The sequence below is a fragment of the Juglans microcarpa x Juglans regia genome, chromosome 6S, assembly GCF_004785595.1.
Source record: "Juglans microcarpa x Juglans regia isolate MS1-56 chromosome 6S, Jm3101_v1.0, whole genome shotgun sequence".
NCBI lineage: Eukaryota > Viridiplantae > Streptophyta > Magnoliopsida > Fagales > Juglandaceae > Juglans > Juglans microcarpa x Juglans regia.
The window spans coordinates 19,406,063-19,432,213 of NC_054605.1; the positions used below are offsets into that span (position 1 = coordinate 19,406,063).

At 35.0% G+C, this 26,151-nt stretch overlaps 3 protein-coding genes across 3 annotated transcripts; 2 read left to right on the plus strand and 1 right to left on the minus strand.

Annotated features, from left to right (window-relative positions):
• The first annotated feature begins 9,499 nt into the window (after positions 1 to 9,499).
• LOC121236952 (probable xyloglucan galactosyltransferase GT19) lies at positions 9,500 to 11,441 on the plus strand. Its single transcript, XM_041133477.1, has one exon. The coding sequence runs from the start codon at positions 9,930 to 9,932 to the stop codon at positions 11,271 to 11,273; it is 1,344 nt and encodes a 447-aa protein (XP_040989411.1). The 5' UTR covers positions 9,500 to 9,929; the 3' UTR covers positions 11,274 to 11,441.
• Positions 11,442 to 11,605: 164 nt separating this feature from the next.
• LOC121236953 (3-oxoacyl-[acyl-carrier-protein] synthase 3 A, chloroplastic) lies at positions 11,606 to 17,940 on the minus strand. Its single transcript, XM_041133479.1, has 8 exons — positions 17,257 to 17,940; positions 15,858 to 16,006; positions 15,444 to 15,580; positions 14,598 to 14,703; positions 14,395 to 14,513; positions 13,219 to 13,283; positions 12,911 to 13,133; positions 11,606 to 12,070 (listed from the first exon to the last, which is right to left on the minus strand). Exons 1-8 carry the CDS (start codon positions 17,448 to 17,450, stop codon positions 11,849 to 11,851), a joined length of 1,215 nt encoding a protein of 404 aa, XP_040989413.1. The 5' UTR covers positions 17,451 to 17,940; the 3' UTR covers positions 11,606 to 11,848.
• A 6,417-nt stretch (positions 17,941 to 24,357) lies between these two features.
• Positions 24,358 to 25,985, plus strand: LOC121237725 (protein RGF1 INDUCIBLE TRANSCRIPTION FACTOR 1-like). The gene is made up of 5 exons (XM_041134583.1): positions 24,358 to 24,628; positions 24,731 to 24,907; positions 25,067 to 25,141; positions 25,251 to 25,394; positions 25,486 to 25,985. Exons 1-5 carry the CDS (start codon positions 24,626 to 24,628, stop codon positions 25,846 to 25,848), a joined length of 762 nt encoding a protein of 253 aa, XP_040990517.1. The 5' UTR covers positions 24,358 to 24,625; the 3' UTR covers positions 25,849 to 25,985.
• The last annotated feature ends 166 nt before the right edge of the window (positions 25,986 to 26,151 follow it).

Here is a 26,151-nt window from a genome sequence, read left to right on the forward strand (position 1 = left end):
TTTTTTTAATATAAAATAAATATTTTTATTAATTACATTAATAAAGTGCATAAAAAATATATAAAAATGACTGTAAGTAATATAATTCGTTTTATTATTTTCATAAATATAAATATATATCCAATTTATGAAAGATTTCATGTGTTGAGAAGGCGAGATATATGGCCATGAGAAATGAGTGAATTAAGGCTTCTCCATTGATTATAAGAGTACTTGCGTACTTTCAAGGTTTGGAATTGGATATTACATAGATAAAGAAGCCCTTCAATCGCTTTCATGCATGGGTACTACTATCTTTCTCTGCATATAAGTACGTTCAAACACTACAACGATATGGGATGTGAGACAGGTGTTTCCTACATTGCAATGATGTAGACCACTTTAGGCATATCTATCTGGAACAAAATGCATGCTCAACATGACTATCTTATAATATTAGAAAAATTCTAGTCATCATTTCATATACTACACCACACCTCTTTTAAATTTTTTTTTTCCTTTTTCTCATAACATATATATGGTATATGAATAATTTGTAAAACAATTTAATTAGTTTAGTAAGAATAAAATAAAATAAAATAAAATATTTTTTTAAAAATATGTAAAGTGTATGATATGAGATGATGAGTAGCATCTCTTTTTTTTTTTTAGTGAATGATTTGAATTACTATTGAAGGAATTAATTGGCACGCTCCAAATTCAAGTTAAAGAAGATCAATGTCAATATTGTTGCGTTTAAATTTGTAATATTATGATATTTTAATTATCTATTAGAGAAATGATATTTACAGTTATAGAGTGCACAAACGTCACGCACTTATTTTAGAAAAAATGAATAAATATGAGATCCAGATGAAAATTTACTTTTTTAATTGTACACTTCAAAATTTTTCAAAAAAAAAAATACATGGTGCTTTTACAATTCATGTATGTATCTAGTATTAATCATGATTATAAATGGTAAAAGCAACATTAAGTGATTGCAAAACATATATTATATATATATATAATGCCATATATGTTTACGATTGACTGGATTAATATTAGAATGATCATCATGATATGAAGAATAGGTACGGAACAAAACAAAATTGTTATTGGAGATTTCTTTCGTTGGCTGTGATTCCTTTACTAATTGATACCTTCAAATTTGACTTTCAAGATCACAAGCTAGCTAGGGAGATGCATTTGCCCTTAATTTCCTTGTCGTTTTACCGTTCAAGTATTTAAGATTATTTGGACATCGTGTACATAAAGTCAAAGTATTTTGATAATTTCAAAAGGATGCCTAATTCTTACCCCCCGAGTATTCTTTACTTGTACGTATGTGTATAATATCTGTGTGTGTGGAAATATATACCAGAATATATAAATCTCTTGCTAATGAAAACTACAGTTTTTTTTTTTTTTTTAATTTCTTCCAAAATTAGACAGAAATTAAACATAACCCTGTGATCTCAAGAAAAGGCTGGTCAAAATTTATTCATGTTGGAAATGGCATTTTCTTGGAGACATTTTCACTGTCTAAGGCAAGGATATTTGCCACCTGATCTACATGATAAATAACAGATTATATATATATATATATATATATATATATATATTGACGTTCCATCATGTCACATAAATTAATTAGCATATGAAGAGATATTTTTTTTCTATGTAAAAAAGGATGATTGGCATGATTCTATATATTTCTCTTTCAATGCTTTAATACAAAATCCGAGCTATACATAGAGAATTTTGCTTCTACTCCGTCCCATAAATGTCGCAGTTCTGAATGAATTGGAGTTCTTTTTTAGAGGAAGGTCATGTTATAAGTTTCGAAAAATATTTATCGATTTGTCAATACTTAATAAAAATGAAAGCAAATGTTTTCCTGATATTAAAGATTAAAACATGAGATTGTGGGTCCACAAATTTTAAAAAAAAAAAAAAAAAAGGTTAGAAAATATCCAAGATTGAAAATAAATAAAAATAATATTAGTGGGTAATTATTGTCAGCGATTTCTTAAGCTCGGGAAGGAACATTAATAACCAAACATCCAGGGATACCAATGCAATGCTAGCTACCTTTTTATAATGAAAACATGCTAGCTAGTACCCCATGTACTGCAATGTCTACGTAATTAATATATAATATGAATATTAATGTACTTGAACAATGTACTTGAATATTTAATCAGCCTTTCTTTCTTTTGGCAACTATAGATAGTCAAAGTTAGGTTTTCTGTTTAACTTAAGCTGCTCTCTTCCCTTGAAAAACCAATTATATGATCCAGTTGGCAGGTAGCCTTAACGAGTGGCACAGTAATCTTAGGAGTCATCATATAAATCGGGCATCTTGAATTTGAAATTCAGCAAATATTCATACTTTTGACGCTTTCGAGAGAGGTTTTTTCTTTTAATTATTTAATATACATGTGAGAAATTACTTATTTAGAGTCTATACACCTCTACAATTAATCTAGACTTTATTTCGAATATTAAATATTAATATAAAGAAGAAACGGCAAGTCTTAGGCCATGCGGAATTTGTTTAGGTGTCAAACTCATCTTAACATATTTCAAATCAATCATTAATAGAAATTATTTTTTTTAAAAAACTTTCATAAAAAGTTAAATAAATCTTAACTTATTTCATACATTCAAACACATCTCTCAACTTTCTCCATATATTCAAACACATTTTAATGGGATCTACAAAACACTATCATTCACAAATCAATTCAGATTATTTGAGATCACCTCAGCACCCAAATGCAGCTGATGAGATGAGATTATCTCAAAACTTTTCATAATTTCATTTCTTATCAATATCACTCAAACACAACACTTTTTATTTTCAAAATTTTAACTTTTTATTCTAATTATTACCTAATCATTATAAATTTTCAAAACTTACAAATAAAACATAAAAATTATATTAAAAAAATTATATTCAAACAGTATTTTAACTATATAATATTTTTATTTAATTTTTTCTCTTTATTTTTTCAAAGTCTAATAAAATATTTTAACTCAAATCATTTCACTATTATTTATAAAATTCTAATTTTATATCATTACAACGTTTCCCAAACATGCCCTTGGAATGACCAGTTTTAGTGGGTGAGCGGCCACACTCACAGAACAAACAAATAAATGTATATAAAGCGACATGAACTGTCATCTTAATATAAAAAAATTATTTATTTATAACCAATTATTTCAAATGAAATGATTTATTTTTATTAAAATAAATCTATTTTTATCACAAATAATCTATTTCATTGTAAAAGAATAGTCACAAATATCTATTTTTCTTATAATACCAGAAGTTATAATAATGTGAAACTGAAGCCATTATTTCACCAACTTAAATAAAACTTGTCTAAAAGATAGCTTTCCCTACTTCGAATCAAAGTCATTGTAGACGCCACTGCAAGACAAAATATGTCAAGTTTTATGGACCTATTTGAAGATGAAGGTAAAAAGCGACTTTGCGTACAGGCTTTGTGTAGCCACCTCCGATACACGAGGCAAAGCCTTGCTCCCTGTAAATACGATCAATGACGTTTGACCCCATCGCCTTGCCCAGTACAAGTCAAATCGTTTCATGTTACACGCAAACGCAAACGTGGCCATTCTCTGTGAAAAAAACCAACAACAACGTTACAAATCGGACTCTTTGGTACAGACTCCGAGCAAAGTCGCTAGATGACGTGGCCCTGACATATGCAATATGGTAAAGCCCCTTTATTGTGATTAAATAGTCGGAGCTGACGAGGACCTGCCTAATTGAAAGTTGAAAAGGTGCTGTGCTAGTGTGCTGTTTCAGGAAAGTCCACCAAAGCGAAAGCGTTCTTGTTTTTAGTCTTAAATTTATAATTTTAATTATAAAAAATAATATTTACAATTTTGATATGTATAAATTTTCTACACTCTATTTAAATAAATAAATAATTATGAAATTTATATAAATTTTTTTTTTTTATTGATAGACCTCACCTGTTTTTAAAGAGAGTACGTGAACATGTCCATCCTAAAATTATATCTAGTATTACCCTTTAATTATATACATTTCAAATGCTTTTTAATTTAATTAATTAATAAATGTGATAAAAAAAATAATAACATTACTTCAACTTTAAAAACAAAAATGAGTTATTCAACTAGATTCGTCGGTGCCCAACATTTTGGTCGGTGGAATCTTCGTATAATTTTCTGCACTTTTAGTTCACCAATGTCCGATATTCATCGTTCAAGTCATAAGACACGAGGGTTAGAAAAAAAAAAAAATGAAAGTCTGAATTGATCAAAATGAAAACTTAATTATTTTCGTGGGTTCCATGGATCACCACTAGGTCATTTAAGACAAACTAGAATGGGATCTCCTTCATGCTGTGATCAATAGGTAATGGTGACGTAAAAAATTTTCAGAGAAACATGTAGCTTTCTTTTTTTGCACTCTTATTGTCTCATGCGTATTTTATAAAGACTTTAATCCTCAATGCACCATTAAATTAAAATTAACTTAATTCTCTGTTTAAGGTGACAAAGGTGATCTACTAGAGGTCTCACCGTCAGGTGTGACTCATATTTCTCCAAACAACTCGTTCCGATGACCTGTCACCTTACACAAACAAAGATAATCCCGAGTGGCGAGTGGTGCCCAAAGGAGTTTCCTGTCTCCTTACTGACAAGAAGAGCCACCCTGTCTGCTTTTCTCTCGGGGTTGCAATTATTCGTTGTTTGTGATCTAGCTCTGTACGTACCTAGCAAATCTGTCACATGATTGCCATAAAGAGAGTAGTTAGTAGTAAGTACTGCTTAAGAGGTCCTACCATACCATCGGGTTTAATGTCGATCGTTTGACGTCGAAATTCACCAGGCTCTAGTTCTTGGAAAGAGTTGAATAACTTGAATTTCCCTGGCCCCAGCCGTAAATGTGCTTACAAAATATTGTACGAAATTGAATTTAGTGGCGATTATAACTACGTAGAAAAAAAAAATATGGGAATGGACAGGTTGTTCCAGGCTCACCATCGACAAATTTCAATTCATTTATATTGTGTTGTCATTCCTATTTTGTCATGAAAAATGACAAGTACAGTACTGGAAGGAGCACATGAAAGCAAAAGTACCAGACTTTTCAGATTGTTTGTTACTGTTCAAAAAAGTTGAGAGGTCCATTTTTTCCTCCATTCCCGTGCATCTAGCTCCATAACTCGCTTGTCATATGCTGCTGTGGCTAAGCTGGCAAACACTTGCTGCATTAAAGGTATCCTCGAAAAATGATCAACGTAAGTTCTCGTCTATTACGGTCTGTTCCTTCGAGTACTTCTTAATGGGATGAAGAAGGCACATGTGCAATTTGGTAAGAGGATAAACATATTCAAAAGAAGCACAAACAAGTTGAACTTTCTTGATAATTAAAAGCACTATGTGTCTCTCTCTGAATGCAAGAAGTCAGAGCTGACAGAGAGATGGAGCCAAGAGTGACAAGAAGATTATAAATTTTGGTTGATATAAAAAAAAAAAAAAAAAAAAAAAAAAAAAAAAAAAAAAAAAAGAAAAAAAAAAAAGAAGAAAAAGACAACTTCTGAACTCTGATCTTGATGGCCAGAACAATTAAAGTTGTTTCAATTAAGAATCAGACAGTTGCTGATCATATTGAATTGTCCATGTTTCTGCAGCTAGCAATTTTTACGCTTTGCTAGCTAGCTTGTGTCTCATTTCAAAACAGAATTAAAAGACGTGGAACACTACCATCTGGTGGAGGTCGTCGAGGCCAACCTGATCACCTGCAGCTGCTCCGTGCCTTGGGATCCATGACTTGCAGCATGTATTTTAATCCTTTTTTTTACCATTTTTTGTCTAGATAACCGGTGGTCCGGTGGTGGATTCGAGCCCTCGATATTATTCGGGCCAAAAGTTGACTGGTATTTTGTATAATCCTGTTTTTCTTCGAAAATTTTGTCATTTTAATCACGTCTATTACTATTGACACAATTTAAATGTCTATCTTACACTTATTAAGCATCTATTTTTAACTGTTAACGTACATGGCACTGACTCATCAACTCATGCAAGGTCACATCAGATCCTGCTGTACGAGTGCACAATGACACATTTTTCAAACAGTTGCTGTTACCTACAGCACATTTTAGAAAATATTCTACGCAGAAGTTTGTTATTTTTATTATTTTATTTAAATAGTATTTAAGCATTAAGATAAAAAAAAAAAATACAAATCATATGTTGATTAAGTATAAATTTGTACATAATATAAGACTTCCGTATAAAAATTTCCGGTACATTTATCTCAAATATTACGTCGACTGTACATTTATACATGCATAATCGCAGGTTGTCTTTTGCTAAACATTTTCCTTGCATTTTGTTTCAACAGCCTTGTTAATTTGGTGTCCCACTTGGTGGACCGAAAGCACAGGTTGATTTGCATGCATGCAGGCCTGAAAACCCTATTTTCGTGTCTCCCAACTTTTATTAAAGAGTATATAGTGATATATTTACTTACATTTTTACCTATAACACTCATTTTATTAGTTTTCTTTTAAAATTTAGATTTTAAATTTTAAATTTTATAATTTTCAATATATCAGTAACTGATATATACAGAAATAAGTTTTTTGTAAATTTTTCTTAAGTACATTTAACACTTTCCTTTATTAAAAAATGACCCCTAAAATAGGGAAAACTGACCAACAAATATATGTATTCACATGACTTCAAGCACAGAGTATAATACCAAAAAAATACCTAGTTTTTTTCCTCTTTTGTTACTAGATCTACGCACATCATGTAGACTCAGAAATACCGATCATTGCTGGACTGCAATTATTCCTTTTGTGGCTATTAATTTGTCTTTTCTTTCTGTGTGGGGAATGCGAAGATCAAGAGAAGTTGTACATCTTTGAATGGATAAGGGAATCTGGAAACGTTCTTAAAGTTAATTATCTGATCAACTTGCATGCACTGAAATTTATACAAAATGATTGTTAAGGATAAAGAGAACTTATTACATGCATGAGGCTAATGATCAAGTGGGATTAATTTATTTACATTTCCAATTACAATACGCTGTTCGTGTCTATATATGTGAGCTATAAAGTAGACTGGCCTGTTAATTACAAGGATAATGATCCGGTCAGGGCAAGTGGCATAATGATATGAGTTTTTGCATGGATTATCTTTAATTATTTATCCAATAAGTTCATGTGAAAGCATCAATCAAAAACTGTTCATCCGGATTCCAACTTGAGAATTAGGATATATCCGAGCCGGAACTCGGATTCCGGATTGAAACCCCCCCCCCGCCTTCTTTTTTTTTTTTTTTTTTTGTACTTCTTCTTCTCCTCCTCTTCAGTTTGAATGTTTTGATTTTGTGTGCTTGATGTAATTTTCTTTCAGAGCTTCGTTGAATAATTTTTAAGATAGGCATGGTGTTTTTTAAGGATAGATTCAAGAAATGGCCCAAAACTTATTGTCAAATCATGAGGTCTATAATGGTGAGAGCTGTGAAGCTAGCAGTGAGTGCCCATGATCTCTGTCTTTCTGCCATGACTTGTTATCCTAATAACCCATATATGCCTATATTGGACAATAACAGTACTGCTTCGACCTTGATCCACTAGCCCTTCTCAGATGAAATCCAAGATCATAAGAGGCTGAACATAATATTTTGAGCCAATGCTTTGGTCTTTGGCTCTTCCTTTCAGCGTGTGGCTTCTAAGGCTTGCTCTGGTTCAACCCCTCGGCGCTGTTGGCTTTGCTGCGCCCATGATGAACATAATGGACGTTGCTACGATAAACAGGAAGAGGCTTTAAGCCTTATTTATGAAAATTGTCCACATGTACGATAATCAATTTCGAGAGATGGACAAACCGACAATGCCCCAAGAGGAAGGAATAATAAAAATAAGAATAATCAAAACATTCAAACTGAAAGGCGAGTTGTAAACCCGATATCCGGATCGAGTGTGTCTGAGTTTTGCAACCCGGGTTCCTCACTCCGGCCCAGTCCTATATGAACCCATGCATAGGGGAGAAAAACAATACTTAAGTTCGGGTGACTAGCTGCTAGGTTATTATATATATTATTGAAAGAACAAGGGAAACACGTGGTACAACAAAGCTGACATTGGAGAGTATATATACAGAATGATTAATGTTAATTTATGGTTCTTAATCAATATTACGAATAGTGAACTTATATTTTTATGAAACCAAAACAATCAATACTCATGAGGAGATCATTCATACACACACAAGTGACAAGACTTTCGACATAATTTCTTCAATATTATGCATGTTCGATCGGATCACATGCAAAAGTCTTTACCCACATATATGATATTATAATTTATAAATAAATACATGAATTCGAGCACCAAATATATATATATATATATATATATATATATCTTTCGTTAGGGTCTTCTACTTTATAGAACATGCTAAATATAAACTATATATACTTTTCAAATTAAATTGTTAGATTTTGCGACATCAACATTTCTTGATTTTAAAATTTAGTAACTTATAGTAAATATTAATTTATATGGCAAATTTATTGCCGTTGCAATTTCCCTCTGTTTATTTTTATACTATATATTTAATTGGAGTAAGAACTTTCATGGGAAAGATGCAAGTCCGATCCACAAAATCTTGGCGGTACAGTGTGGCCCAAAATGGAGGAGGAGGTTAATTTGGAGAAATTACATTCTATTTGGACACCATCCTAGACTTTATGGGATATCCAATGCCTATGTGAAAAATTAAGGCCGAAATAGGACTTGTAAAGTAACATAAGAGGTCCATATTATTGGGGCCCAGACCTACTCTAAAATTATAAGCTGGGTCTTTAGGCCCAGTTTGGATAGTTGATTGAGATGATATGAATTGAGATAATTTATAAATAATAATGAAATATTTAAGTTGAGTTGAGTTGAGTTGAGTTGAGATGAGTTATAAATTATTTAAGTTAAAATTTTTTATGCAGTTTTAGAAAATAAGAGATAAAAAATTGAATAAAAATATTATAAAATTAAAATATTGTTATAATATTATTTTTTTAATATTAATTTTATTTTAAAATTTGAAAAAGTTAATTATTTTTTATAATTTGTTTAGAAGTTTAGAAAAATCGTAATAATTAGTTAAAATTTAAAATTAAAAAGTTTTTATATTTGTGGTGTTTGGATATTAAGATGAGATGAAAACAATTCACTATCCAAACCAAGCCTACGATATATCCAAGTTTGGTATTAAATATTCTTGGGGTTTATTTGGAAACCCAATTATTTTAAAATATTCTCAAATTGCTGCACTACTATATATAAATTATTCATTTCACACGTCATCTTAGCTACTCTCGGTATACAAACGGAAACGGAAGCTTAACCAAACACATGCAATTGGCTAACACCCATAATGCCTATGCGCACAAAGAAAATAAAAGAGAAAAAGAAAGCAATGGAAAAATAAAGGGAAACTGATACAACTATAAAGGCAGGAAACGCCCGCCGCATTGTGCGGAGTGGTTGCTCCTTCCTAAGTCCCACCGACAATGGCGCTGTCAAGCTCCAACCCTTATCCTTACCCCTACCACTTTGTGCATTCTCTCTCTCTAAATTTTGACTTTCCAACACTCTTATTCCATGGATCCCTCTCTCGACATAGCAGAAATAAAAGAAAATGAAAGTAAGAAAAAAAAAAACACTCGAAACATCCTTGTGTAAAATATAGGATTGAGATCAGGGGAAAAGAAAAACACTGAACAAAACACACACATACACAGCACATCGACGGTTCGTCGCCATAGACAAACAAAATCCAACCTTTGTTTGCATTCTCCTTCACCGTTCCTTCTCCTGCCACTTTTTTTCTCCGATCCGTCCGATTCAGTTCCTCTCTCAGCCCCCATGGTTTCTATACCCAGTATAGTTCTTCCCACAATCTTCCTCTTACTCCTCCAATCTACCATTTCCCACCAAAATTTAATCCTTTCCAACCCAGACCCAGATCCCACCGTTGCCGACTGCACCCACCGTTGGATCCACATCAGACGCCTCCCCTCTCGGTTCAACCTCGATCTCTTATCCAACTGCTCCCAATACCCTCTCTTTGATAACTTCTGCCCCTACCTTCCCAACCATGGCCTCGGCCAAAAGACCCATAACCGTTCCCACAGCTGGTTCCGCACCGACTCTTTGATGCTCGAGTTCATCTTCCACCGTCGGATGCTCGAGTACCCTTGTCTTACCCCCAATCCCGACCTCGCCGATGCCGTCTACCTCCCTTACTTCGCCGGCATCGACGCCCTACGTTACCTTTACGGCCCCGACGTCAATGCTAGCGCCGATCACGGTCTCGACTTGTTCGATTTCTTAAAGGATGATAACCCCCGCATATGGGCTCGCCACGCCGGCCACAACCATTTCTTGGTCATGGCTCGGCCCGCCTGGGACTTCTCGCAACCTCTGGGCCATGACCCTCCCACGTGGGGCACTTCCTTTCTCGAACTCCCCGAGTTCTTCAACGTGACGGCTTTAACCTTGGAGGCCAGAGCTTGGCCGTGGCAGGAGCAAGCGATACCTTACCCAACGTCATTTCACCCGCCGAGCCTCGCGTTCTTGGAGTCGTGGATACGACGTGCAAGGCGGTCGAGAAGGTCTACCTTAATGCTCTTCGCCGGAGGCGGAGGGTTCTCGGCCACCCCCAATATCAGGCGGAGCATTAGGACCGAGTGTGAGAATTATAACGCGACTCAAACTCTTGGTGGGTACGCGAAATTTTGCGAGATCGTGGATTGCTCTAATGGGGTGTGCGAGCACGACCCAGTTAGGTACATGAGGCCAATGTTGCAAGCAAGCTTTTGTTTGCAGCCACCGGGAGATACACCTACGCGTAGGTCCACATTTGATAGCTTTCTCGCCGGGTGCGTCCCGGTTTTCTTCGAGGACATGTCGGCGAAGTCGCAGTATAAGTGGCATCTGCCGGAGGAGATGTACGGGAAATTCTCGGTGTTCATACCCAAAGAGGAAGTGGTGTTTAAGGGACTGGGGATTTTGGACGTGTTAATGGGTATACCAAGAGCTAGAGTTAAGATGATGAGAGAGAAAGTGTTGGAGTTAATGCCGAGAGTTATTTACAGGAGGCATGAGAGTTCGTTGGGTTTGAAGACAAAGAAGGATGCGTTTGATATTGCAGTTGAGGGTACTTTGCAGAGGATCAAGTCTAGGCTTAAAGAAGTGGCAGTGGGGTAACTTCCATGCGTTCTGTTTTTATTTTGTCTTTGTAATTACTATTTATATTTTCCTTCTTTTATTTTAGTCTTTCATTTTTAATTCACAATGGTTCGTTCAATGCAAAAGTGCAGGGTGGATTATTTGTAACCCAATTTGGTAATAAATCTCTTACATTGTTTTAGGTCACTAATGGTGCCTTTCTTATTGTACAGTACTGTGGAGTTTTTGGGTCACAGAGGTTCTAGATTGCAGTGTATAATATAGCTGTTTTACTAACAGATTGATACGTTGATGCACATCTTCCTTGTTTAAATGGAGATCGTTTTGCTAATGCCGATACTGTGGACAGAGAGATGAAAACAATTATACATTATTTGACTGATGAAAAAGAATTAAATTTTTTAGGGTTCCAAAGCTAAAATTGTAATAAAAGCAACCAAACAAAAAGGAGGCCTGATGGAGAATATGCTGTTTTTTTTCCCCGGTTGGGATAACTAGATGGAGAATCTGCAGGACATGCGGAATCGGAGAACTCCATTTCATCTCAAAATTTTCTCTCTTCGGTATGAGTGGTTGGCTGGAAAATTGAGGTTTTATCCCCATCTGAGAATTGCAGAACCCCAAGTAAGACCTGCTCCAAAGCCTGCAGCTGCTAGAGTATGGCCGGCCTTCACCTTCCCACTCCGAACAGCTTCGTCCAATGCTAATGGAATGGAAGCAGCACTAGTGTTACCATAATTTGCCAAATTAGAAATGACACGTTCTGGTGGGATTTCTAAGCGTGTAGCAACTGCGTCAATGATCCTCTGGTTTGCCTGCATTATCAATCTCTGTCATGTTCATGTGTATAAGGTCTGGTGCTTACATATGAAAAACCTTATTTCGAAGTCCAAGTACTTCTTACTTCATAACCATTAATAGGGGTATGAGCTCCGGTGGTAGCACAGAAGTCTGGAATTTTTCTCTCACTCTGTTTTCTAGTTTAGACCACCTACTTCATATTACTTCATAAGCAATTTGGAAATAGAGCCTATGAATGGCTTATAAGTCTTGTGAAATTGGATCAGAAGTCCCGGGTCAATTTTTGTTTGTCCCATCAAGAAAATATTATGTGCCAAAAGCTTCGGTTTTTAAGGCTAAGGATTGTGAAACAAATATGTGATTTCGGGATAGAAATAACACTGAAAGCAACTGCTGCTCTGACTGCTCTCTTAGCAGTCAAAGAAGCAGCAAATAGAAAGCTTGACAGGGTGGTCATAGAAAGAAGCCATGGTAATTACTGCAATCCAACACCCTCCTATCCAAGACATAGCGATCCTCCTCAAGTCCTTCAAAGGTTGGCATGCAAAAAATTTATATCGGTTTCAGAACCAGTCTTTTAAACTTCCATAGTGGAAAGGATCCACCTCCAATTTCTTTGCAATTGACCTTTCTATATATTTTCAGTTTATAATATTATTGCAGCACGAGTTAAAAAAACACCGAAAGCAGACCTAATATATTGTTTAATGAGCTACTTATAAAAACAAACTATATTAGTATATTGTTTAATGAGCTAAGCTCTTGATAGCTTCCTAGGTAGACTGCGGGCGGACTTGTATCTTAGATTTTAAACAATGGTTTTGTATTTAGTTTGTAGTTAGTTTATCGCATACCTGATGAAGCAACAACCAATCAATGCTCGACCTGGGGAGACCAGCCTTTTCAAGGGCAGACTCAATTGACCGGGGCACACATCGTACCGCAAAGCGAAAGACCTCTTTGCCATTCATTTGAATACAAGAATATGAAGAGCGCCTTGGAGGGAAGCCTAACACAGAACCATTAGATTCCCCCGCATTGTCCATTTCATTTTCTTTCATGGTGGCATTTAGATGTCTGCATAAAGGGAGGTAAGTGTTTGGTCACATTCTTCATAGAAGGAAGTGAAAAATTTTTAGTCAAGAACACTATAATCACGTGCCTTTGGCCATCGCCATCACTGTGCAGGTCAAAACTAAATAAACCATCTTCTTCACTGTCACAGGCCTGCATGAGTTTTTATATCAAATAAATGCCCAAATGTGTTTCCCATAGCTATGAACTGTTATAAAAGTAGGCTTGAGGTAATTATCATCTTTAAGCAACAGTAGAATCAGAATTGCCACAGGAAGTATGAGAGATCAAACATAGTGTCATAAGTTGAAGACCAAATACATTGTAAAAGATATAGTAGGTTAGAGACAAATAACAAACGTCTAAGTGGTCGGAATTCATATTAGTAATCATCTTTTTAACCTCTTGGTTTCTGGTGGGTTTAGATACACAAAACATCTCATCTCATCTCATCTCATTTCATCATTACAACTTTCCCAAATTCCCATACAAAAATATAATAAACAATTCAACTTTTTCAAATTCTAAAATAAAAATAATACTAAAAAATTATATTCTAACAATATTTTATTTAACTTTTAACAAAACATATCATCTTATCTCATCTGAACTGTCTATCCAAACCCACCCTAAGAGTTCAAACTTGTGTTATAGAGACAGAGATATGTGTGCCATGTGGGCCAGAGGATCTCAATGTTTGATCCCTCTGATCTACCAACTCTTTTTTAATATGGAGACACAGCACCATCAAATAACTCTCATATAGAACATAGACTTCACACTAGGAACAGATGAGAAGAAACAATATTAAAGACTTTGGGCATTCAGTTCAAAGTCAAAAGTAAATAAACTAGATATAAAACTATGAAGAAACAAGGATTAGGAGTTTCTAATAATCAACTCAGAAACGAATTTACTGCCAATCTGCCAAACCATTTCTATAGGTTCATACTTTTGCAAACTTTTTGAGAAGGCATAAGACAGACAAACTCAACATAATTGGATTGACATCTACAGTATCACATCAGCTAGCTAGTCCCATTCCCTCAAATGAAGCCAACTCTTCAAAGTTGTTAGTTGAAGGGACACATGCAGACCAAAAGCATCCAAAAACCTTACGTAGAAACTATACTCCAAAAGATCTTAATTGAGACATAAATATTCAATAAGATAGTATAAGAGTATTTTTGTACTTCAGTTTTACACCAAAGTGGAACTGTTCAGAAACTGTTAAAAGTGTAAATACCAATATAAAGACCAGTACCTGCACTAGTACAGCACCGGCAGCATCTCCAAAGAGAATACAGGTACCTCTATCCGTCCAATCAACATATCGAGAGAGAGCATCAGCTCCGATCACTAGAACATTTTGAAATCCACCTCCTGTAATTTACAGAAGTAGAGTTTGATACTTTAATTACAGGAGTAATTGAGGACCCATTTCAGAAAAGTAGACAAATCCATTACCCCTAATGTGACAAGCAGCTGATACCAGACCCAACACAAATCCACTACATGCAGCTGTAATATCATAAGCCAAAGGATTTCTTTTGCATCCAAGTGCTTTTTGGATCTGAAAATTACAACACCACCAAAAGGAGGAGCATAGAAGAGTCTTAGCTTATAAAACCAGCTAAACATGAAGCTTCTCAAACTGTTTACTCTCTTGACTAGTTAGTCCCATAGAAATATGTTCAGCCATATAAAGATGCAATGGATTGAAGCAAAGCCTGGACTAACAAAGATGGGGAAAGTTGAGCTTCAGTTAAGCCCAAATCCCTATTAAGCCAAACCAGCCTTTTAGGGCATATTACTTAGCTAGGACAATATATTAGGACTCATCTCTGTCAAATACATATCAATCTTGACACCCAATATATTTTCTTGTTATACTCCTTAAAGTTTTCAAGATATTATTAATTCAAAAAAACAAGCCACATACGTGAGACAGCCTTTTGGTGTAAAGATAGCGATATCAAAAAATAAATGAGACTATTTCGTGATTTCTTATTCTCAGAAAGAAAGAAATACAAGCGCGGCAAAATGATTTAAAACGGGAAGTAAATTTATGCACCCCATAAGACATATGGAATAAACATTATCTGTTTACAATTGGTCAAAGTTCCTTACGAATATACATAGCAAAATATCATTTTTTCAGCTTACCATGTGCAGGCAATATTCCTCAGAATGACAACTAAGCACCCCTAGATGATCTTAAACATACATGCGGCTCAACTTTAACAAAGAAAATTAACATGATTGCTATTGCATAGTCAAATTTTCAGAATTTATCATCTCATATTCCTATACCTGAGGAGCGCTACCAAAAAGATCCTCTGGCGTTGATGTGCACATCAAGACTAGGTCCACATCATCAGGATCAACCTGTGCCATATCAAGAGCTTTCCTTGCTGCCTCTACTGCTAAAGTGGTTAAGTTATCCTTGTCTATAGGAGCAATGGTGAACCAGAAGTTATTCACAGTTTCCAAAATTAGAATGCCATTTCATAATGAAACTAAGATTTATATTTCATATGAATCGTGACGTAGATAACAAAACAAAAGAGGTCTAGACATTAAGTTATCCAGTGCAAACATTCACATTTTCACCGAGGTCAAATCTACCATCTCCATTATTTTATTTTTTGGCTAGGACAGGTAATTCACCACAGACCATTTACAACTATCCAATATATGGCACCATCATGCACTATCAAAACTGACCTGAAAGAACCCGTCGATTACGAATCCCAGTTCGAACAGATATCCATTCATCAGAAGTGTCAACTATTTTTGCAAGATCGTCATTTGAAACCATCAGAGTGGGTGCTGCTGATCCGCAACCAACTAATTTGCAGCCTTTACTGACCAACCTGCTCAAATTTATTTCCAAAGTACAAGATCAGGATAACATTTTTTCAGTAATTCTGATTGTCATTGTCAAATTCTAAAGTCTCTCTCTGTTGAGCCAAATGATATATAAAACTGAGGATGCCTCTAATATGGAAATACAAGATCAGGACAACAATTTTTTTCAGTAATGATTGTGACATTGAACCGATAATGAACCAATAAGACATATCCTATTTCCACTTTGCCAGACTTCAAACCACACATACGGACCATCTGAATGCATGAAGCAAACTCACAATGGAATCTCCACCTTTCATGAGTATGCTAGCAATAATGCAGCAATCACAAATGTTTGTGCAACGTAGAATAATTCAAGAAGACCCACTTTAAAGGATACATAACACATAGAACCAATCTTCAACAAGAAGAATCTCTTTTACTCCATATGGATCTCCCAATAATGCAACAAAGTTCAGTTCTCATGCAACAAAGTTCAGTTCTCCCAACAAACCTACCACTTTAAACATCGCCCTACAGGATTTAATATCACAAAGACAACAAATAAATATTGATTATATTCCCTTTAGATAGATTCTACCTTGATAATTGGTTCCACAAATCTCATTGAGAGGATTAGGCAATGGTCCACAAATCTCAACAGTGTGAAAAATGGTTCCTACATGTCTCATATGGTGTATTGGAAAGGAACGAAAGAAGTTTTGAGGATCGGGAACGGGATACAGGATCTCAAGCATTTCTTTTTCAACATATTCCTCATCTCTACGGCATCTAGGACTTTAATGGGCTTACTCTTCATGATTCTTTTGTCTCTCTTTCTATTTCTTGGTGGTCGACGTTCTTGTACACGTCGTGGAATGCCCCTTTGAGCGGTTTGTAATGAAATGGGTATCCCTTATCAAAAAAAGATTCTGCCTTTAGAAAGATTTTATCTTTTGCATTCTCTCCTTCATGACTTTATACAGTGAGTGTCCATGCAAGCGCAAATCATCCACGAGCTCTTTCACAACAATCACATAACTAAAAAGGAAAAAGAAATAGCAAGACCCAATAGACAGAATAAAAATCTCGAATCCATTTGTCTCCAAAACAAGATTATAAACAATAACCCAATTACACCTCTTCAAACAATTTCCAAGAAACTCAGCGACTATATACTAACCCAATTGAATTCCAGACTCACATTCTTTAAAAACTAAAACAAGAAATGACCAATCACAAAAATACAGGAGAAGTCAGATATGAGAGTCACCTGGGTACCCGAGATTCAGCAGGGGAAGCGCCAGAAGAAGGCTTCTCTGCACCTTTAATGGTGCTGGAGCAAAAGACCCTGTTGGAGAATCCCTCAAGGGAGCGAAGCCCAGATCGGCATATCCCTATCGGAGGTTGAATCCTCCTTCTTAGGCTGGGAACTGAGGAAGTAAAGAATCCAGATGAATTGGCCATTTTACACCCACCACCGTAACCCGAAGAACAAAACAACTGATAAATGCACCGGAAAAGACTGAAAGAGATGGTCTTGTAGCTTAGTTTACAAGTGAGAGAAGAAGAAGAATTTGACAAGAGTATTTGGAGCCCATGAGAGAAAAGAAAGATCAATGAATAGGTGTGGCACTTTACACAGAAAACACTGTATATTGTGAGGCTTTTTTTTTTTTTTTTCTTTTCTTTCTCTATCTTCGGAGGGTCCGAAGCAGGTAGACGAACGGGCGATTTTGCCAAAACTCAACTTCGTCAAAGTTGGGAAACGCCTATGCTCGTAGCGGCGTTATTTTTGAAAGGTCCAGGAGGGATGAACAATCCAGTGCTTCCCATTCCAAATTACTTCAATTTTGTTTTCATAATTCAAGTTGGGAAAAAAGTAAAAGGAATTTGCCACCTAATTAGATGCTCCAAATGAAACTACTTTCATACCCTTGTTTAATACTTGGATAGATGGCAATGGGCTCGAATGGGTAGGATTGTGGAGAATATGAACTCAAATCCTCCTCTTACAGTTGCATTTGCATGAAGATTATCGGTTTCTCTCCAAAATCCCAACTTAAATCTTTACACCAACATTAGAAGTTGGAAGTTTGTTTGGCTACTAGTTTACAAAATGGGTTTTTTCATTGACTTTTTTTCCCTCTTTTAAAGTTAGATTTTGTTGATATGATTCTCATTAGAAGTTTGCTTGACCTGTCCAAACAAAGTCCTCTATTGCAATTAATTAACGGAAATTCACGAACCTAAAAGGATGCGGTTAGCTAAGTAGGTACTTGGTGGGCTGAAATCGGATAAGAATTTAGAAGTTCATTAGACTTTAATTTGAGAATGCAATCCAATGCGATGAAAGGGTTGGAATCAATAAACCTAAACAGCCAACAAGAAAGTCGGTTATTTATATTTCATGATGTTGGGTTGTCACATAAGTTTATGGTACATGGAAATGTAGGTGCATTGTTTGGTTTTGTTTTTTTCACGTGACGGATTTTAGTAAAGAGAAATTTTATGAATTAGTTATTATTTACTTTCACACTCTATATTTATAATTTTATTTTTTTATAAAGTGTGTAGTTATTTTTTATAAAGTATAAAACGTAAAATAATAAATAGTGATTAATGAAAACAAATTTCCTTTAACAAAACCTACAAAAACGTTTCATAAGCTCTACAACTGCGTTCATTTATTGCTTCAAGTTACTAATCCGAAAAAAGGCAGCTGGCTGGTACTAGAGATTTTCGTTATAACCTCTCGTCTTTAAAAGTTATTTTGTCAATTTGTTTTTTAATTTTTAATTTTATAATTTTTAACTTATCAATAATAACTAACATGTAAAGAAATAAATTTTTTGAAAATCTAGTTAATATTTTCATTTAAAAATATTGAGAATGTTGTTATCACGTAGAAATTTCATAAAAATAAAAGAAAATATTACTATGCCTACTTATTTTGACACTTCTATTTGACCGTTGGATAATTTTTTTTTTTTTACTTAATGATTAAATAAATGATTTTAAATATATTAGTGTATTTTTTTATTTTTTAAATGTATTTAAATATGTTAAAAAAATGTAAAAAAAAAAAAAAAACTTTTTATACTGGGTGGTATGCCCAGCAAACAAGTTGGGGCGGCATAATAACTACATCTAAAAATAAATTTATAAATTAATATGACTTCACATAATATATTAATATATTACATTAAGCGGCATGAATGTCTGAATTTGTTTTTATAACTTTTTTTTCGTGGCTTAAATATTTTTTGTGATATTTAGTATGGTTCATGTGCACCGCGGTACCGCCATTAATTTTTGCATCGTGATCATCGGTATTGTTACAACTACCTCGTTGTTACGGTCGATGACTTTCATTACATTCAACAAAACCGTTTGAACTTGTGTGGATTCTTCTTTATTTATTTATTTATTTTTTATTTTTAAATTCAGTCCAGACTATGAACACCATTTTACACCAAATAATAAAAACTTAAATTATCAAACTGAATTCTCATCAATTTTAATAGTTTCATTTTGTTTTATTTTCCAGACTCATCCAATCACAACCTTAGATTTCCATCTTTTTATATTTCTGCACAAGATTGATTCGGATTGTGGGTATGTAATGTGAATTAACACGTGTTAACTTTAATGTCATGTTTAAAAGTCTTGACTTATTTTTAGCTTTGGTTTAATTGATTATGGTTAGTATTAACGTCGTGTTTCACATACTTTTAGGTCAAGTTTCAAGAACTTAGATCTTCTACAATGATCCCTGCACAAAAAATATATAATGCGGCTTTGAGAGGGCGGTCTCAAGGTCGGGAGACCTCTAATACTAAAGTCAGTAAATGTTCTTTGAGTTTAGTAAATAAGTAAAAAAAAATCTAGAGATTAGAGAAAGTTTCCTCATACCTGGGATCAGTTATTTATACCACAGGTTTGAAAAGTAGATCATGCCTGCTACTATGCAACTCGAGTTTCTTGTGTTGTTCATTTTGTCAGAACTTTTAAATGCAGCGCGACTCTGTGATGACTTTATAATTGTAGAGTGTGACTTAATTAGCAACGCCATCAATGTTGAGTGGCTCTTTGAGCCTCAGTCCATTTCATATGAGTCATTGATGCTCTGATGCTGATGAATCGAGGGCTCCTCGTGTTTTCCGCGTATCTTGTACACATTCTATTCCGAGAAAGGCTGCCATCGTGTCAATTCGAGTTGTCTTGTCGTCCAGACAGCTCATTTCCTTAGTTGACAATTCACTTCTTGCTTGGTTAAGGATCCCATTGGGCTGGGTCTTTGGGTTGAGATCATGTGGGCCTTTGTTGCGGAGAAAATTCTCCAAAGGTAGTTACACGATTTTTTATTATTATAAATAAATAATAAAATATATCTATTTTATCAATTTAATTTAATTAAGTTTTTTGAATAAATGATAATTTCACAAATAATATAAAAAAAATTTCGCTTATATAAATTTCTAAATATAATTTTTCATAAAAGGTAATGATACGCTTATGGGTTACCGACAAGATTTTTTTTATTATTATGTTCATGGTGTAAAGAGTGTCACTTTTTTTTTTTTTTCTTGGCAGTAAGAACTAAGAAGTGTCACTTACATAAACCAATCATTTTTCTTCTATAAATATAAAGAGTTCTATAAAATTATGCACGTGCTATGGGCATGGGGGTGGTGTTGGGCTTGGGCTTTAATGTTATTCGGTCGTTTCGGTGGGGTTGGCTACCAGGGTGCAGTCTTTGGGCTTTACAACGCTACTTGGAGTTGGAGGCGTTTATGGCCAATATGTATTCAGTTCTTTTCTTTTTCATTTATTGTATAATTTACTAATGAGAAGGGCTACAACCATACGAGATATCATAAAAATAAATTGATATAATTTTATATGATATGTTATATATATTTTGTAATAAAATAATTTTATAATCTAACGTACCAATCAAGACATATCAATTTATAATTTTATTTATTTATTTATTTTTTATTTTTTACGGATATGCAATTTGTCTTCTCCTTTATAACCTACTATCTTAATCATCAATTCTTGAGATTTCAATAAGTTGAGCTTGTACCAATAGAGAAGGCGACAAACCTAGTATTTTCATCGAGGGAAATGCTTGGTTCACAAAAACATTTAAAAAATAAGATTTACAAACTGATGTCGCTCATTGTGTTGTATTATATTGTAAAAACTATTTTTATTATAAAACAAATTTAATATATCACGTATAATCATATTAGTTTGTAAAATTATTTTTATGAGATCTCTTTAGAAACTTACTACGGCTCAATGCTGGAATGGCAAAGTCAAGGGCAAGAGAAAAATAACTTGAAAATAAACAACATTATTTATGCAAAAAATCTCACAACAGGCAAGAATTGGAGAAAGAGTCGTTCCTGGTAGGGGTGGGCAGCTGGGGCCTTATTTGTCCAGCATCTGGCCCCTACATGGATGAATAGGCTACCCCCCCCTCGCCCCCCGCTCCTCAACTCTCCCTTATTTAATATAAAAAATTATATTTTTAATATTTATATAAATATATTGTATATAGATATATACAATTTGTTAAAAACTTGAAATTGAATTTCAGTAAGTCTCACATTATTTAAGTATGACTATTGTATTACTTTGACCTCCTATATAAAGGTTGACCTAGGAGGCTAAAACAATAAAAAATACATTTCTAATGAGTTTATATTATTTTTTAATGTATAAATTTTAATTATATTATAATTTGGGTCTAAAAAATAATCTATAGACCCAATGGGGTCATTAGGTTAAGTGAGGCGTGAGGCAGGGTGCGGGGGTGGGTCCATCCCACCTCATGCCATGTGAGTAGCACCCCTAATTCCCGATCCATTATGGTGACCTAGACCTCATTTTGCTTTGTTCGAAACCCACGATGACAGTCTGGAGTGGTGATACAGTGCTCGTACATACATCCATAGCAGTGAATGAAAATAAATATAGAAAATATAAATAGAGATTGAAACACAGATATTTACGTGATTCGACATAGTGCCTACGTCCTTTTGGAAGGCAAATCCACTATAATATAGGTATTTTACAATCTCTCATTTCTTTCTGTACAATGGAGGTCGGAGACATATTTTTTAAAGAATATCATATCCTAAAGCTCTCGTTATGAGGTTGAAGATAGTGCTCAATGTTCTCATCCTCCCTCCAGTCTCATCTCTCAAATCCATTTTTATTAGTAGGACCAACTTTTTTTATTAGTAAGACCTACTTTTTTTTTATAAAAAAACTTGTATAATGCTTGTCTATTTGAGACTTGAGTCGTGTTACATACAGTTCTCATTAGAGACATACGTGTACATGAAGAGGGTGTTTAAGTAATTTTCCTATAATTTTGTTCAAATGTCAAAATACCCCTCACTTCATCTTCCTTCCTATGGGTAGAACAACTCTCTCATTCTTATCTCTCTTCCAGACCAGAAGACAGGTCCAGAGTAAAACTCCAATGCCGTCGGTCACTTTCCTAGCTTCGTTCGGCATAGTGGACACCATCTTCTCCTTCACTAGCCGCCGACCACGTAAGAATCGACATGTTATCAAAAATTTCGATCGTTATTTTCTCAAAAGGTTACAAATATTACCCGAAAAGGAAAAACTTCAAGTAATACCATGCATTTTACTGCTCATGAATTCCACTCCACATCATAATTTTCTCAAGTGGGTAAAAATGTTTGCCAACGAAAAGCGAAAACCTCAAGGCATATCACAACTTTCCACCATAACGATAAGAATAAAGACCACAAAATCACAGTCAATTAAAACCCAAAAGAAAGGAAAAAGAAAACATGAACCAGGTGTTATAACTCTGTACATATTTAAACGAAAAATGAAAAAATAATATACAAGAGATAAAATAAAGAAAGAGAGAGACCCTGGAGCAAGGAAAGACAACCATGGCAGTGGAGGCTTTGAAAATCATCTGCATAGAGATAAGAGACAGAGTGTGCGTACGCGTGGATGGATTGACACTTTTTGTAGTTGGTACTCAGCATGTGAGGGGGAGAGCTTCGTTTTTGAGATGAATGAATTATATGCTTAAATGAAACGAACCGTTTCGTTTCGCGCGCACAAAGGCCGCAAAGGACTGCATCTAAAATAATTCTTTTGTTACCCAGCACGATTACTCACATTAATATTGTTTTCATAACTTTCCTCGTAGGGGTGACTCAAGAATTGGTCGTAAACAGTGGGAAAGTACAATGTCTTATATCGTCTCGGTCTGCATGTCCAACGCCAATCGAGAAGTTTCTTCGCCATTATTATTATTTATTAGTTTTCCAGATCTTTGGGCGGCCCGGGGGGGGGCCTGCGTTTACAAAGAACACGAGGGTTCATAATGTTCTGTTTATAACGTTGTCTTCATCCGTAGGGACATGGACACCCTTTGTCCATGGGTGGACTTGTATACTTAATAATTCAATATTCATCATCTGTTCATATTCATATTCATCATCTGTTCACGATAAACAAGGAAGAATGGAGAATAAGCAGCCGGTCAACTACGTTAGTTTTGATCGGTAATCTCGTGTTCCCTTGTCCATGAATTTTTAATGAAGTTGTCAACTTTTTCCAGTAGTTTTGATCACTTGGGAAGTTAAGCAAAAACCATCGACTATTATCATTCAAGTATTATACGCCCTTATTCAATGGCTAGCTCAACCACTGGAACGACAAGAAATGGGTAGGTCATTGCCTATGAATTAATCGTATTAAATTTATCATCGTCTTTCTGCACATGTCAAATTAATCCAAAAAGATACCCACAACAACAAAATCATGACAATGAAAATCTAGACCTTAGAAAACAAAACAAAGCTGTAGCTAACCCGCTAGCAGCAAACTTTTACCGCTTTTACAGAGAGCTGGGAAAAGGTCACCGGGGGTCCAATGATATGGGGACTCAGGCTGGCAGCCATTGGCATAGTCATACTTGGAGATCAGTAGGGTCCAGTCCAAGCCATGTTTTTGTACTGAATTTAGAGGCGTTCAGGCTTTTTAGTTAAAGTTGCACAAGGGTTCGGTCCAATTTAAAATTGCGAAAAAGTTTGATTCTGATGTTTCATAACATACGGGCACACAAAACTTGGTCTTACATCATCTTCTATTTCCTCTAATTATTATAATTTTTTAAAATTTTTTTTTTATATAAAATATAATAAATAATTCAATTTTTTTAAATTTTAAAATAATAATAATATTATAAATTAATATTATAATAATATTTTATTTAACTTTTACTTTTCATCTAAAATTATCTTCTCTGCTTAAAAACTAACAGAGAGAATTGTCACCTCTGCTTTAAATGAGAGCCAACCTCCCCCCACTCGCTTCTGCTCTCACCACCTTACAGGGTATAACAGTAAGTAACTCCAACTCTATTGCAGACTGCAGTAGAGTGCCTGCTCTTTACCCACTCTTGCATTCCTCACATGCTGCACTATCTCACATGCAGTCATCTCCTTCCCCATGTTCTGTTTTCCCTCTTCTCTGTCTCTTTATCTGAAGAATGACCATTTGTTGTCCATTTCTTATATTCCCCACCATATTTACCCGACCTTTTTCATTCTTTTTGTTTCGTGAAAGAAATGGTAAACTAGATTATCTTTAGATTTGAAACTTCTGGTCCTCTCTTGGAGCCATTTTTAAAAAATAAATAACACAATTATTTACTTTTCTTGGTACTTTGTCAGGTTGATGTAAGTTCTATTCCTCACTGGCTTGAATTTCTCCTACGAGAGAAGTTCTTTTACCCGTGTGTAATTCACGAGTTTGCAAAGAAGAACGAGAAGAACATATTTTGCTTGGACTGTTGCACCAGCATATGCCCACACTGCATGCTCTCTCACAGCTCTCACCGTCTCTTACAGGTCGATACCAAAATCTAAACATCATACGTTTTTTTTTTTATAAGTAAAATCCAAACATCATACGTATATAGATTCCTCATTTATACGCAAAATTAGTACAAATTTGCACCACCTCTTGCTTCCATATCATCATCTTTATCATTTTTTTGTTGATCTTAGATACGGAGGTATGTTTATAACAGTGTTATAAGGTTGAGTGATGCTCAACAATTGATGGACTGTTCCCTTGTCCAAGTAAGTATGAACTCTAAATATAACAAATGGTACAAATTATCACACACTCTGTTTTTCTTTTTCCTTTCTCGCTGAGACATGTTAGTTCTGGGTTTCTCGAATTGAACAGTCATACACAACAAACAGTGCAAAAGTCGTATTTTTAAACCAAAGGCCAATATTATCCCGCCCCTTCAGAGGCTCGGGCAAGTTTTGCATCACATGCGATCGTAGGCTCCAAGACCCATACATCTTCTGCTCTGTTTCCTGCAAGGTCCATTTCCTCACTCAAAAACTCAATTTTTATTATTTGGGTCAACCTTATATATATTTTCCCCAACCTTTTGATCCGTATCATGTTACAGGTTCATCACCAACAAGTGGTCAACAACGGTGAAGACTGTCATGAACTCGTGCAAATAGCATTGCCAGAGTACAGAGCGAGAAGTGAGTGCGTTTCAGAGATTGAAGAACACGGCCAAATGACCCATGATTCGGCCGTTGAAGAAGAAGCGCGGTCAACGAGTGCAAGTTCAAGTAGTAGCAGTGGTGGTGTCAGTGCAGCGAGTTGCAAAACAGTAGCTTGTAGGGAGCTCGTGAAAAATAAACGCTGCAACTTGAAGTCGGTGAACCAGGATTCCGACAGACCTAGATGCTCGCCTTCGAAGAAGATTTCCGTGGCTTCGAACCGGCGAAAGGGTGTGCCTCGCCGTTCACCGTGGAATTGAATGTTATGGAAGAATAGGGACAGGAACATTGACCTTCCAAATCTTGAGGGCAGAGCGATAAATATAATTGTCCTCTTTAGTTGCCGGGCTAATGAATTCATTTTTACTGTTGTTATTATTCGAAGTGTTTGTCGGAACCCACCACTTATCTTTTATCATATTTTCTAATAAAAAAGCATTTTGAAGTACGTAATTAATGATACCTTTACAGTATGTTATTAATGTTTTATTATTTAGTTATTTTTTTTTATCTTTTTTGAATTTAGATTAAAAATTTCAGAAGACAAACTTCTTGCATAATTT

Bases quoted from the DNA above. Each gene is read 5' to 3' on its own strand.
- LOC121237725 (XM_041134583.1), top strand. The intron at 25,142-25,250 runs GTAAGTATGAAC...CGAATTGAACAG, and splicing joins TGGACTGTTCCCTTGTCCAA to TCATACACAACAAACAGTGC. The intron at 25,395-25,485 runs GTCCATTTCCTC...ATCATGTTACAG, and splicing joins TCTGCTCTGTTTCCTGCAAG to GTTCATCACCAACAAGTGGT.
- LOC121236953 (XM_041133479.1), bottom strand. From the start codon at position 17,450: ATGGCCAATTCATCTGGATTCTTTACTTCCTCAGTTCCCAGCCTAAGA. The intron at 14,704-15,443 runs GTATAGGAATAT...TGTAATTTTCAG, and splicing joins TTTTTGGTAGCGCTCCTCAG to ATCCAAAAAGCACTTGGATG. The intron at 13,284-14,394 runs GTACTGGTCTTT...AAACTCATGCAG, and splicing joins CCGGTGCTGTACTAGTGCAG to GCCTGTGACAGTGAAGAAGA.
- LOC121236952 (XM_041133477.1), top strand. From the start codon at position 9,930: ATGGTTTCTATACCCAGTATAGTTCTTCCCACAATCTTCCTCTTACTC.